Source organism: Zingiber officinale, chromosome 8B, assembly GCF_018446385.1.
Source record: "Zingiber officinale cultivar Zhangliang chromosome 8B, Zo_v1.1, whole genome shotgun sequence".
Lineage (NCBI taxonomy): Eukaryota > Viridiplantae > Streptophyta > Magnoliopsida > Zingiberales > Zingiberaceae > Zingiber > Zingiber officinale.
The window spans coordinates 212,874-226,791 of NC_056001.1; the positions used below are offsets into that span (position 1 = coordinate 212,874).

Sequence of the window (13,918 nt, forward strand, 5' to 3'; positions counted from 1 at the left end):
TGAGGAATGTAATTTGACATGCCCATTTTACTTCCAATTGACAAAGATGCATGCATTAAACATTTCTCCTTCTCTTAAACGCCTGCCTGAGCAAATCACCAAAAGATTTGCTCAGACAAAGAGGTGATTGGAGAAAGATATTGGACGTGTAGATTCGGTAGATCGAGACAACAGGTTTCATGCACGATCACATGTTTTTTTGCAGACAAAGTTTCTGAACACGGCAGGCGCTTCGCCCGGGAGAATAGAATCTAATTTTGAGAGCATTATCGATTCCTTAGCGCAGTGATGCTCATGCCATAGAAGAGATGAGGAAAAATTATGGTGCTCAAAGCCAGCCTTCAACTCTAGCGAGATGGTCTCTTTCAGATAGGAATCCTTTGGTCTAGAATTCTTAAATCAGTCCTGGTCTCATGTTTATTTATTAGCTGGATGAATTAAACCTCATCTATTTAACAGGTGAAATTCAGTTCATCTAATAAATAAACAAGGTCTTTTTTAATTCAGAAAACTTTAAACTAGAGGATCTGACCTCATCTCTTTCAACGGCAGAATGAAACCACCATTCGAACGCACTTTAATTTATGTGGTCTTTTTTCTGCTGTTCATGTGTCAGACAGATATAGGTAATGGAAGGTTGGCAATGAGAAGTGAAATCTAAATATAAATCTCCCATGATATAGTTAATGTCCATTGGGTTTGGGTGGCCATGCATCGTAACATTATTCTTCGTGATAACTTCTTCGTGTTAATCTTGGGATAGATTGATGGGGATGTTGGGAATGAACGTATTCGTCTTTTTATCACAATGATAATCTTTGGGATGATTTAGTAGTTAATTAGTACATAAAGTGTTATCATCATGAGATCTGAAGTTCAAATTTCGATAAAGTCGAGGTAAATATTTCCTTTATGTATTAATCACTATTCTAAAGACTAATAGTCGTCCATGATTTACCTCCTCCGTATTAATCGTAAGAAAGATTGTTGAGATCGTTGGAAACGAAAGTAGTCATCTTTTATTATCATGATACTCTTAAGTAAACACTTGTAGAGAATTTAGTCGATGGCGACTAAATAGGTTCCAAATAGGGCATGCCTGAAATGTCATCGCTCCCATTAATGTCTGTCTTGACCTTCTTTTCAACCAAAGGTGAAATTCATTTCGACCTTAAAATTTTACCTTTTCTAAAAAATATCTTCTAGATTTTTAAGATGAACAGATATACTTACAAGTTTAAATAATTCTTTTATCATTTACTCATAATTATTCAAACTGTAGCCCGGGGAAAATGATATTGACTTTTTTAAAACAAAATTCCACTGGTCTTCTGCTAATCTTAAATTTTAAAAATATTTAATTTAAGAAATAGATAAACTTTTAATAGTGAAATAAATTTTTTCTCACTTCTCTGGATTACCTATTAATTATTAAAAATTAATATTTACTCAAGCATATGTATGAATCATGCTGTGCATTAAATCATATTTATACAAAAAAAAAAAAGAATCTCATTCTCAATTAAAAAGAAACTAACTGATTTACGTATCAACTTAAGAGTACGAGAATTCGATTAAGTTATTATTTTTTTATCATTATAGTCAGTGAGATATTAATAAGTTTAATTATTATACATCATCTGGAAATTGCGAAATAAATCTGAGACTCAGGTGACTTCGGGCATTTTAATTCTTAAAAGTGAGTCGAAGCATCCGATATGTGATGATCATCCATAAATATACACCAAACGGGTGTATAGATATGTATATAGGGTAATGCTAAATGGTCAGAATTTGGCCAATTAGAATTCATGCATGCATACATGTATAAGGGTATTTTGGTAATATCATATGTATATATTAATTACATGTATACACATGCATGCATTATGATTGAAAAATAAAAAATTTTAACTGGTCAGATTCTGGCCAACAAGATTTACTCATATATATATTAGAGCATCTGCATCAGATACCCTATTTAAATATTTTACCTTAAATTTTAGATAGAGTAGCTAAAAAATCTTTGCATCAGCTACCCTATACATTCCCTAAATTATGCATTTATGAACAGTACTTCTCTAAATTTAGAGAATGGATTTCATTCTCTAAATTTAGGGAATGGATTTCATTCTCTAAACATTATAGAGGAGAGAGAAGAAATAAGGAAGCTGATATATGATATTTTGAAAAATGGATATCTAAATTTAATAAAGTAATTTTTTTATCCTAAATTATATATTTTGGATAGAGAAACTGGTGTGGATGTTCTTAAATGTCAATTTTCTATATTGGGAATGAAAATTACACATTTCTGAATCAAAACAATTAATTTTACTGTGACAGCAACACACTGATCGAACACATAATATATCCGCATAACCACATTTGATCGAACTCTAAATTGGTCAAGCTATAAAAAAATCTAATTTGGTTTGAAAATGTCAACTTTTCCAAAATTATGCATTCCTCTATCACAAACTACATTATAGAAACAATGTATTTTTCTCTAAAAAAAATAGCTAAGAAGCCATTAAAGTATATCATAATTTCAATGCAATTATTCATTTTCTTCTTTTTGAGTTATGCAATTTAAAAGGCTATCCATTTTTTATAAAAGATAAACAAATTTTATGAGTTTACGAACGTCTTTCCGTAGAGTACGTTGTCAGATATGAGATATGGCATCTTTCACGCTGAGTGAGCGAGCGAGCGAGAGAGCCAAAATTTCCCACCACGACCATGAAAAATTTGCTTTTGAAACGCTATTAATAAATTTAATGGGAACTTAGAGCTTTGAAATAATTGAGATGAAAAGGCAACAAGGGAAACGAGACAAGAAAGTCTAACAATTAGGTTTCAAATGGTGAGACAGATATCTAACCTTTCCAGTGGCTTCTATTGCCCAACAGTGCAAATTAAAATCCAAGCCATTTCACCCATGGACTGACTGACATGGTCAAAGGAATGAAGAAAATACGTACACAAAAAAGAAAGTAAAAGCTCATTCCATCCGAGCCTTGTGCAGCAATTAAAGCAAGAGCTCTGTAATAAAGGGGTTAAATGCTGCTTCAGTCTTGCACGACGGGATGCATGAAATTCAAACAAAATCCAAACTAATATGCCAAAATCCTAAAGTGAAAGGGCAACGAAAGAGCTGCTTGACAGCAACTAGACAAGCAGCTAAATAGAACAGTAGAGAGAGAGACAAGGACCTACAGCTACCTCACGTGTATGTCATTCCAACTCTCCTTCTGTTCCTTATTAAAGCCCAAATTAATTCCTCCTGCCTTTCTCTGTGCGCCCATGCTGCTCAAAACCTGGTGTCTCCCAGTGCTTTTAAATCCCTAAAACAATTTGTCGCTGAGCTCGAGAGGTCAACATCCAAAGGGAGCTCAGTGGCATATACATGCATGCAGATTAAGATACGAGTTATAATTTCTACATTATTTCCTCCTAAAATAATAAAAATTATAGGCATCATATTAATTTGAGTCATTTACGCTTTTCTAAAGTCCTGTGGATGGAACAATTTAGTTGGAGATTAACAAGAAGCGTTGTCACCTAGTTTTAGTTGTGTGAGTGAGAATGTCTGTTGGGCGGTGGGGCTCACTTAAAAGTTCAAGTTTGTGCATGCTTCTGCTACATTCCCACCACCACCTATATTGTGTGATGTCCTTAGGAGAGCTGAGTTCAGCCTGAGATGAGGTATGGGATAATGAGAAGAGAGAGATGCATCAATGCTAAATAGCCTCTCTGGTGCTCGGCTGCAATTCCTAAAAAAACAAACAAACTAATGTGCTTGCTCCTTTTTAACTTTTCTGTACCTTATCTGCATGTATCACAGAAACAGATTGCAGATTAAAATATAAGACTTTTAAGGATATAAGCAGAGCATGTGTGTAAAGTAAACTCATCTTGACCAACAGGAAACTGTGATCGAGTTCAGATCAATAGGTTTGAGTTTGTTTTTACCTCCACCCCCCTAAGAATTGCATAGAAAGAATCAGTGGGGGAACATGCATAGATTCTTATGGACCTACTTAATCAATCAGTTAAGACTCTGGGCCCTTCAGTTATACTGGCAATTATTCTTCACTCGTTAAACGACATCTTACATTTGCTCAAAAATGGAATCACTGAGAGTTCCAAAATACTTAGCCGCATTTGATTGACGTGCTTTCGGATCTTTCGTGCCTGCATGAGACTGGAGAGGACAAGAATAGGGTTATTCCATGCGAGTCTTTTCCTTTTCCGGACAATTAATTCGATTGGACTCCACTGAGGCACAAACTTTATGATTGATGGGTTAGCTTAATGGAGACGAATTGACCTGGATGTGAGGTGCAAAAATATAAAAAAGATAAAAGAGATGAGATGATCTCCCATTCATGTCCATTCGCATGCATAATGGTATCTGATGGTCCCTCTAATTAGTGGGTCCTGATTAATGTTAGGGATTTCTACTTCCGACATAGCAAATCTCTATTATGAAAGAAAATAACAGAGATTATGAGTGTTAATTAGGGAAAAATAAATGCTCGTGACAAAGATTATTAAGAGGAATCGGGGTTTCCAATAACTAGGATTACCATATTCAAAAAATTGCCAAAATCTGTATGCATATCTAAAAACATTGAAGCAACAGGAGACTTGCTAGGATTCCCTGGTTCAAAAACTGCCAAAACATGCATGCATATCTAAAAACATTGAAGCGACATACAAGGAGACTTTTTCGTATCTAATAGCTATCAGTGATTACTCAACTGCTATGAACTAGCTAGTTACCAAATAAATCTCTTTCATCAGTCTGTCTGAAGCTGGGAACCAATCTATTACACAGTGTAATGATAAACTATAATAAAAGGGTTCAATTCTGGACAGATGTAAATTTTAGAAGGAAAAAAAACTGTTTCATCCACTAATCAACTTCGTGATTAATAATAAACTAACCCTATAATTTATCTCCCTTCATATAATCTAGGGACATATAATCTAGGGACGGACTAAGAAACCTTTTGCTATATTGCTACAATGATAGACCATCATGCTTACATTCTAGGCTCAACCACTCCATGAGGTCAGATTAGGTTCTTACTCTTTGAATGACGAGCTTTAACCAATATAACAACACATGAAAATAACCAATTGTCGGATGAACCGTCGACAGAAGAAAACTTTTGAAGTTTAATCAATTAATTGTCAAGTTACCATCATACCTAAAAAAAAAATCAAACTGTGCAATTTAAACTAGCAGACCTACATTGCCTGAGCAAATTGATGGGCATAATATATACAAAATGGAACGATGCAGCGTTTTGTTCAATTCAATGGATATGGTTACAAGAAAGACTAGGAGCTGAGATGATTGGCAACTGCAAAGGTGATTTGTTGCGCCAGCATCCATCAATAAGTTAGCATCTGAGTGCCTAATCAATGCCCATTAAAACGGAGGAAATATGAATTATAGCAGTTTGCAGACATCAAAAATCACTAATCTAACTTTTGCTAGGCAATGAACAGGGCAAGAAAGAAATTCCAAATAAGTACAGAAAGAAAATACTTCAAAAGATGACAAAACAAAGTGAAAAGAATTTCAATTTGCAAACTCATCTTTGTCTCGACCCAAAAAAAAAAAAAAACTAAACAGTAAATATTTTTTTTTTCAGGAATTCTGATGGTTAGCAAAGTGATCATTGGTTATTGTTGGAAATGTAAATGAAATAAAGAAGTGGAGACAAAGAGACTCAATTGCATATAGATTCTTAGTTGTGCGCATCAAATGTCGAACCGATTGAGGCAAAATTTGTCCAAGTAAATGAACTAATGTTTTGCCACCTGAAACATCTGACATTAAATCTACTAATGACAATTCTATAACGTCTCGACAATAATGACTGACATTAATCTATTAATGACGATTCTGTAACGTCTCGATAATAATGACTGATATTAAATCCATTAACGGTGATTTCGTAACATCTCGACAATAATAGCCGATGTTAAACCTAACATTGAATGGTCATAACTCGGTCATTCATTGCAGTTAGAAATGAGTCCTCCTATATAAGGAGGCTAGATCTTAAGTAAAAGAAAAGAAGCGAAAACAATAGCAAAAGAATTCCTCCATCTTCATTCCCTGATTTTTTCCTCATAGTCGTGCATTTGCTCGACTGAACTATTCATGATAGCACTCGGGTGCATTCTCAGTTCGTCACGAACAACTAGTGTTTGGTTGCGTGCATGTTCTACCGTTATATCCTAAAAATAGAAGTCGGAGGTGGGGGCGAATATGTTTCAAGGAAACTACTTGAAAGGCCTCGACATCTTCTAATCGACAACTCCGTCTTCCGACTCAATGACTCAGTTTCCTTATTCCTCTCAGCATCTCCCAACTCCACGACTCGCCTTCCCGACTCCGATCGGCATCTCCCGACTCGACATCCACGAGTCTGCACTCGAACTGGCAGTAGGCAGTCATCTTCCAGGCAACCTAGCAGCTCAACTTGACTTTCAAGGCCGACAACCTAAGATTATATGCTCAGGACATCTCGACGGATAACTTGAAATTGATTTTATACAATTTCAATTCAGCTAAACTTTCCCTTTATCTCTGGCAACATATTATCCAACACTGTGCCTAATTTTGGCTTCTACAAAATCATACCATTGTTGTTTCAAGTTAAAAGGTTACTACAGTAAATGCATGGCTAAATTAACAACCTACTTTTCCTATCTTTATGCTATATTTCAGCTATCGAATTATCATACATATTAATTAAATTCGATAAGCCAACCAAGCTCAATCTAGCCAGAGCAATAGCATTGACTTGTATTTACTGGGCCACGGCTTGTATTTTGGATCGTCTTTTCTTACGACCTACTTTCATTTTGTTTCCTCTCTTCCTATCTACTTGCTCTGCTCTCTCAACTTTTCCCCTGCTTATTAATCATGTATTCAACATCAGTCAATACCAAAAACATACTGAGGAAGCTTTCCCTGTTAAAAGGATCCGAACTCATTTTCTGCCCATACAATCACAGTCTAGATGTCTAAGAGCCCTCCAACATCTTGAAAAGTACCCCATACATGAGGAAGTCGATCATTACAGAAACATAAAAATTCTTGACATTGTTTAGCTTTAAAAAAGTAGATTTACCTACCATGATATACTATGCTTTCACAATCCAAATAACCAATACATTCAGGAAGAATTGTTGCCAATCTCTAAGAAAATGGTTACGAAAGTATAAGCTGATGTAGCAACCTTTGATGGTATACTTGGCCCAGACCCTCTTGTTGGTTGGTTAGATAATATAAGTAACTTTACTTTGAAGGGTATGAGATAGCAGACACTAAATAAGGTCTATGAAGTAGTAACGTCTGCAAGGAAATGTTGGCATATTGTTCTTTAAGAAGGCAACCATCTTCATGAACCAAGTAAAATTTTATGGAGGTCATCAAGCAATAACAGAGAACAAAAACCTAAAAAAGGACAGTCCGGTTCACGAATCTCCCGCCATGCGGGGTCCCGGGGAAAGAACCATTGTACCCAGCCTTATCCTACTTTTTACAAGAAGTTGTTTCCAGAATTCAAACACGTGACCTTTTGGTCACATGACAACAACTTTTACCGTTGCGTCAAGACTCCCCTTCAACATAGAACAAAAACCTGCTCGTAAAAAAAAAACAAAACAAAGACTAACATGTGAAAATGCTTCCATAAGCTTGTAGAAAGGATAGAATAAGAAAATGTATGTCATTCTAGAGCCATTATTGGGTCCCACCTCTCTCCAATTATGGATGATTCTAGGAGTAGGGACATACGTTGGACTTGAAGAAATGACGAGCAATTGATGAGGGCACGGAATGCAATAAAAAACATGTCAGGTAAGACCATGTGTGTCAAGTCGGAAAAGGTATAATCAGAACCTCAGGGATCCAACTGTGAAGAAACAGCAGGTAAACAACTTATTTTTAACAATGAAAATTTGGCAATAATCTAAATTTGACAGATGGCATGCCCTGAGAATAATTGCATAGCTCAAGCATAGAACATGTGAATTACTAAGAGAAATTACAAAAGGAGGAATGTGTACGACAAGAAATTACCATGCATCTTCTGCTTTGGGATTATTGTGTTCTCTGGAAGTCCCATTATCACTGGTCAATGTGCAGGATCACTTCAGTTTCCCTACAGCTGGTTTCTTTACTGCTTTCAGACCCATGATCCCCAGCATAACACAGAGTAGGCACAAACATGTTGCTTCTAAAGCCATCAGCGACATGAGGTGGATAGGTAACGGGCACCATCACTCCACTCCCAACATTTAAAGGGCTTCTAGAATTTCCTAAGTAGTCATTGTATCTAATTCCAAGAACACCACTTGGATTATATCCTCCATAAAGTCCTCCATAAAGATAAGGAGGGCAGGGTGCTGCTACGTAATAATTGAAATATCCATAATCACCATATCTTGGATAAAAAGTGTGTTGATAAATACCATAATCAGGCTCTGCTAGTCCGTTAGTTGCTACAGCTCTTGGACTACAATGCTCGTTATCGTTATCATTTCTGCACAAACGGTAGCTGTCATCTTTTGGAACAGCTAGCTTTACCTGTACAAGTTTCCCTTTCAACTGATAGAAGCTGTTCTTCAATACCATTGTCACGGGATCATCTGAAGAAAATGTGATAAAGCCAAAACCCCGAGGCCGTTGAGTCATATTATCATACATAACGACTGAATCAACAACTGATCCAAACTTCTCAAAGAAACTTCTCAACTCAAGTTGTGTTAAGTTGCCTGGTAAACCTCCTATAAAAATCTTTTTTGGATTGCCATTGTTAATTTCCCAATTATTATTCCTACTGGATATGCTACGTTCACGTAGAAACTGTTTCTGGTTAGTGTGGTTAATCTGACCTTTCGGTATGGCTCTTTTAACCTCCACCTATAAACAATACAAAAATCAAAGAGATCTCCATTAACATGTGATGCACTGATACCAAGAATATTTCACGAAAGGACACTGATGAGTTGAAAGCTTAATTCTTCTCCCTCCAGACAAATTGGTCAGACGGACCAACCATTACTTTATGCGATTAACTAATGTTCTTCCTGTATTAGGAACCACGGTTCACGAAAACATAAGAAACTTGTACTTCTCTTTAGTTTCTTAGGCACGACAAGGATGCACCAGAAATCAGAAAGAATGATTTGTGAAGAAGTTGCAAACAACAAGTATACATAAAACGACATTTTTGGAACTGAAAAAATAAACATAAAAAAAAACAAAATCCTACCTTATTTACTCATCAAATGGGCCGACGATTCAAGAATATGCAACGAAATTTATCGAATAATGGTGGGAACGAGTGTCGACTAGCAGCAAGAAATATAAATGTCGTGGTTTTCTTACAATCAATGTGAAGTAAAACGCTAGAAAAAACAAGGGAACAGAACCTACCGTTCGTCCGCTAATGAGAGGATTGGGGTTTTTGAGCGCCTTTTCAGCGGCTTCCGTCTCCGCAAACCGGACGAAGCCGAACCCCCTACATTTCCCGGTTAGCCGGTCCTTCATCACCGTTGCTTCAACCAATCCGAACTTCTCGAAGTGAGTTCTCAAAGTTTCCGCCTTCATGCCTGAGGAAATTCCTCCGACGAACAGCTTCACCCCATTTTCGCTTGCCGATAATGGTCCCGTAGCATCTGAAGTCGAGTAGCGAAATGGAGGAAGAACGGCGTCAGTTGGTGGCGGCGACGACGAGGGGAGCTCCATCTCTCAATCCTCAGCCCAGCACGCCGGCCTAGGGTTTTGGGGGTTGAACGATAGACTGACGATAACGAATTACCGAGCGAAGCAACTGGATGGTTAAAACGTAGGCACCAGTTCGGATCCAACACGGAATTTACCGGTTCGTATCTCTTCAAAAATATCCTGATCGTCCATACCAAGTGCCTGTGGAAACGTGTGGCGCGGATTGAGGAGACAATGATTTCACCACTTTTATATTTTTGTTTTAAAGACTTTTTTTTCCTTAAAAACTTGATAAGTAATTATATTTCATGACTTCTGATCAATTTATTTTATTATAAATTATATAATAGATTAATAGTAGCGTTAAAACCTAATGCACCGTTCATTGCTTTGCCAAGTTTTGACCTCTACTTTTAGACAATTTATTATATCTAGTAACACGATTAAATTTTATTACTGTGGATGATATTAAATTGTTATAAATATTACTAATACATGCTTAAGTTAAATAAGTGAAAAAAGGAACACAAATTAGTACTTTAACATTTATATAAATGGTAAACAAATAGCTAGGAATACGGTCATTTTATAAAATGACATGTGGAAGAGGAGCTTAACGCCAATTCCATGTAGTTAGTTAGTTAGTTTGTTTGTTCTTTCTCTCTTGTTAGTGTGTCTTGATCACCGAATTAAGCTACATGTATTGTGGGCCTCGATAGGCAACCAATCCTAGATCATATGGACTATGCTTGCTCCGATGGACAAGAGAAGTGATGGAACCGAATAACTCCATTTAATTTGCTCTCGCCGTGGAATCTAATAAATGCATGCACATGGTTTGATGGAGCCGTGGACCATCATCATTCCATGTCCAGATTTGATGCAATTCATTCTTTCATTCATTCATTCATTCCTAGAAGCATATACAAATAATTTGTTATGTAAATTAACCTGCACAGGTCAATGGAGTGGTTCACAAGATCGAGGAATTTACTAAACAGAGAGAGTGGCAAAACCTTGAAATGGAATGAGGATTTTGTCTTTTCTTCGGGCATTGTGTTCAGACTTCAGAGGTTGTCCCCAGAAAAAAAGGACAGATATGTCTAGCAGTTAATTCCACGATTTCAATTAACATCAGTTTTACAGTTTAATTACAGTGAATCTAGAACATCATGCAGAGTTTCTGCCCTCATCTCCTCGAAGATTATCCGCTCAATCTCAACTCCAACCTCTGATTCTTCAACTCGGAACTGTATCCATTCTTTGCTGGATTTGGATAAATCTGAAGCTATCAGGTGTGTTAGACTCTCGCATGACAGAATTTCTTCCTCACTTAAGCTCCCTCTGCTCCGCACAAAGTGATGCGGCTCGAAGATGAACCTTCTGCTAGCTTTTGGTGGATCCGAGCGAGCCCATGGAGATTCACTTTTCTCGATTGGCGAATCGAAATTCGAGCTCGACGAGGCCTCTTCCTCCGCTGTGGCAAGAGAATGGCAGCATTGTGAAAAAGATGCAATTTTTGAACCAATTCAGAGGATAATTTAACAGAATAATTGGTTAAAAGAGCACCTTGCAGCTCGAGAACTGACACAGGACTGAGCACTTCCCTGGCCAGCTCGCCTTCTTCAGTGCCACCAGAATAAGAAAGCCTGCGGAATTCAACTGCTCTGTTTCCGTCTTTGATTTGCCACCTCCATGCTTTTCTTATCAGCTTACTGTAGGCAAATTTGTCGAGTAGGAATCTGAGAAGCCCTCTCCTGCTCTTCCTCAACCCATAAATGCCAAACCTTGTTAGCTTCCTGAAATTGCAAGAACTGCTTCCGGGACAGCAAATGGACGCGGCAGTGGCTTTCATGGCTCTGCTATCCGAGTAGCCATGCTCCAACAGGTAGACATCCAGCAGAAACGGCTCCTGTTGCTCTTCCAGAAGCTCAAATAGCCTCCTGACAGGGCGCATTGGGTTGTGAACAGAAGCCATCTCGCAGGTAATTTGTCAAGCGAAGACATGATCTGTGCTCATTGAAATGATGGTTCGATGCCGGAATTGAGGAGGATGAGATGGAACATACGAACATAGAGACCAGAGAGGATGAGAAGCAAGCAAAGCCTACGGTGGGCGAGAGAGTTTAGGGGCAAGTAGGGAGGTGTGCCCACTTTATCGTTCGGTAGTACGAGCAAGCACGTGTGCAATGGGACAAGGGGAAGGAGAGTAGGCAGGTTAACAAAGATTGAGTCGATCGATTTGTTGTTAGGATTTGAGTGTATTGATACAATTTGACCTCTACTTTTTTGCTATCTGCAGCCACAGTGTTTTGAAAAATCAAATTGACTAATTCGACCAGAATTAATAATACATTGGACTTACGAAACGTTACTCGAGCATACATAATTGAGATCACACTTAACCAGCCATTTGTTCATTATATTTTCTTATTTGAACCTTTATAATTATTGCTAAGGTTAAATAAAATAAGATATAACTAAAACAACAGGAGTCAATTCAACACCGTTTGCAGAAACAATCAGAATAATTAGGAAAATCGAAGGGTAAAATTGAAATGATTGAATTTTCATAGAAGCAGGCAGCAGGGGCTTTAATTGCACTTATGTTGTTAAAGGAGTGTAACTGAAGGTTCCGTTCGCCCACTTTCCCAGAAGACAAACCGGCCGGGCATCGGTTAGCTCATTTAATTAAAAAGTCCCAAATTGCGATGCACCGCATCTGAATTATTATTTTGGCATTTATTTCTGAAAGTGAGTAATATTATTATTATTATTATTAGAATGTTGCAGATGTGGCTGCCTGTATTAGTTGTCTCATTAAGCAAACGTCCTCGAGCCGTACCAGATGCTGGCCCCCGGGGGACCTCTTTCTCACTACTCCCATTGCAGGTAGTGTCACGGGCCTCCTCATAATGGTTCACTTATTGCCAAGCGAAAATACGTGATGCACATCTCTTTATGTTTCAGATAATTTTATATTTATATGGAGTTTATAATAATACAAAATAATAATAATAATTTGCAGACACTAGAATACAGGAAACTGATTAACAATTTTCCTGTTTTTTTTTTTTTTTTTACATCGAGCGGCGGAGGAGTTGACGTTAAGGAGAATGGCCCACGATGTAGCCATTCTCAGCCCGAAGGTCCCAAATCCAGGCGGCGGAGTCGTCGCACTCGTCCAGCTAGACCAGATTCGGTTCGGCCCATGATGACACAGCCCCTGTATTGAGGACGTCATCGTGACGAAGACAACAGAGCGAGAGTGATGGAGAATTTACATTGAGTTTGAGTATAGTTTGAATATCAATGTCATTTTACAAAATAATTTTTATCTTTAATTTCTATTTCATCTGTGTAAAAAGGAGAAACTTTTTTTATTTCTTGGTAAGTGTATCATTGTAAATTCCTAATACTTGGAAAAATGATTGATGTAGAAATCTTTCTTTGGCACCTACGTGGTTTTTAAATCGACAATTATCAGTTAAAATTATATACACTCATGAAGAGGAGGGATAAGGAGATCTGGATCAAATTCGATTTACCTCCAACTTCTTATTTAAAAGTTAAAACCCTAACTTGGACATCTAAGTAGCTGTGAGATCTCCCATGTCCAGTCTAGCCTTTCATTTGAGTGTGTTCCGGCTTCCTTCAACTGCATGCTTCCTTGATGATCTCCAGAGCACCCGTACCTTAATATGTTTGGTGACTAATAACTCGATTCCATCATATTTTAGCCGGAAAATGATAATATTGTTTTAGTGATCAGTATAAATTAATAATAGGATGGAATATCCTACGTGTTCCATTGACAAAGATCTAATCTAATGGGTTTGTGTGAATAGTTTAAAGAGATTTCAGTCAACTGGCTCTCGAAGCTAATAAGTAATTAGTGTCATCCCAGTTTTTTCATCCTTTCGAGTAAAAAAATCAATTTATATCCATTGAATCAGTTCGATCTGTTATTTCGAGTTAGTAAATTCGGCATGTCGAATCAAATTTTAAAAACTCATGGAAGCTAATTTATCAAAAGCCCATCCACAATTTCCTAATTTTTAAAAAACGCAACTAAGTTTCATATTTACTAAAGAGCACGCTTATTGTTCTAGGGTGGGTGCATGACATCTCTAACATGGGTAAATTTTTAAGAAC

The 13,918-nt window shown here is 37.3% G+C and overlaps 2 protein-coding genes across 2 annotated transcripts; both read right to left on the minus strand.

Moving 5' to 3' along the window:
• Nucleotides 1-5,169: 5,169 nt before the first annotated feature.
• LOC122017847 (RNA-binding protein 1-like) lies at nucleotides 5,170-9,872 on the minus strand. The gene is made up of 3 exons (XM_042575554.1): nucleotides 9,473-9,872; nucleotides 8,114-8,956; nucleotides 5,170-5,429 (listed from the first exon to the last, which is right to left on the minus strand). Exons 1-2 carry the CDS (start codon nucleotides 9,782-9,784, stop codon nucleotides 8,162-8,164), a joined length of 1,107 nt encoding a protein of 368 aa, XP_042431488.1. The 5' UTR covers nucleotides 9,785-9,872; the 3' UTR covers nucleotides 5,170-5,429; nucleotides 8,114-8,161.
• A 928-nt stretch (nucleotides 9,873-10,800) lies between these two features.
• LOC122016567 lies at nucleotides 10,801-11,900 on the minus strand. Its single transcript, XM_042573913.1, has 2 exons — nucleotides 11,333-11,900; nucleotides 10,801-11,240 (listed from the first exon to the last, which is right to left on the minus strand). The coding sequence occupies exons 1-2, from the start codon at nucleotides 11,739-11,741 to the stop codon at nucleotides 10,915-10,917; spliced, it is 735 nt and encodes a 244-aa protein (XP_042429847.1). The 5' UTR covers nucleotides 11,742-11,900; the 3' UTR covers nucleotides 10,801-10,914.
• Between the last annotated feature and the right edge of the window lie 2,018 nt (nucleotides 11,901-13,918).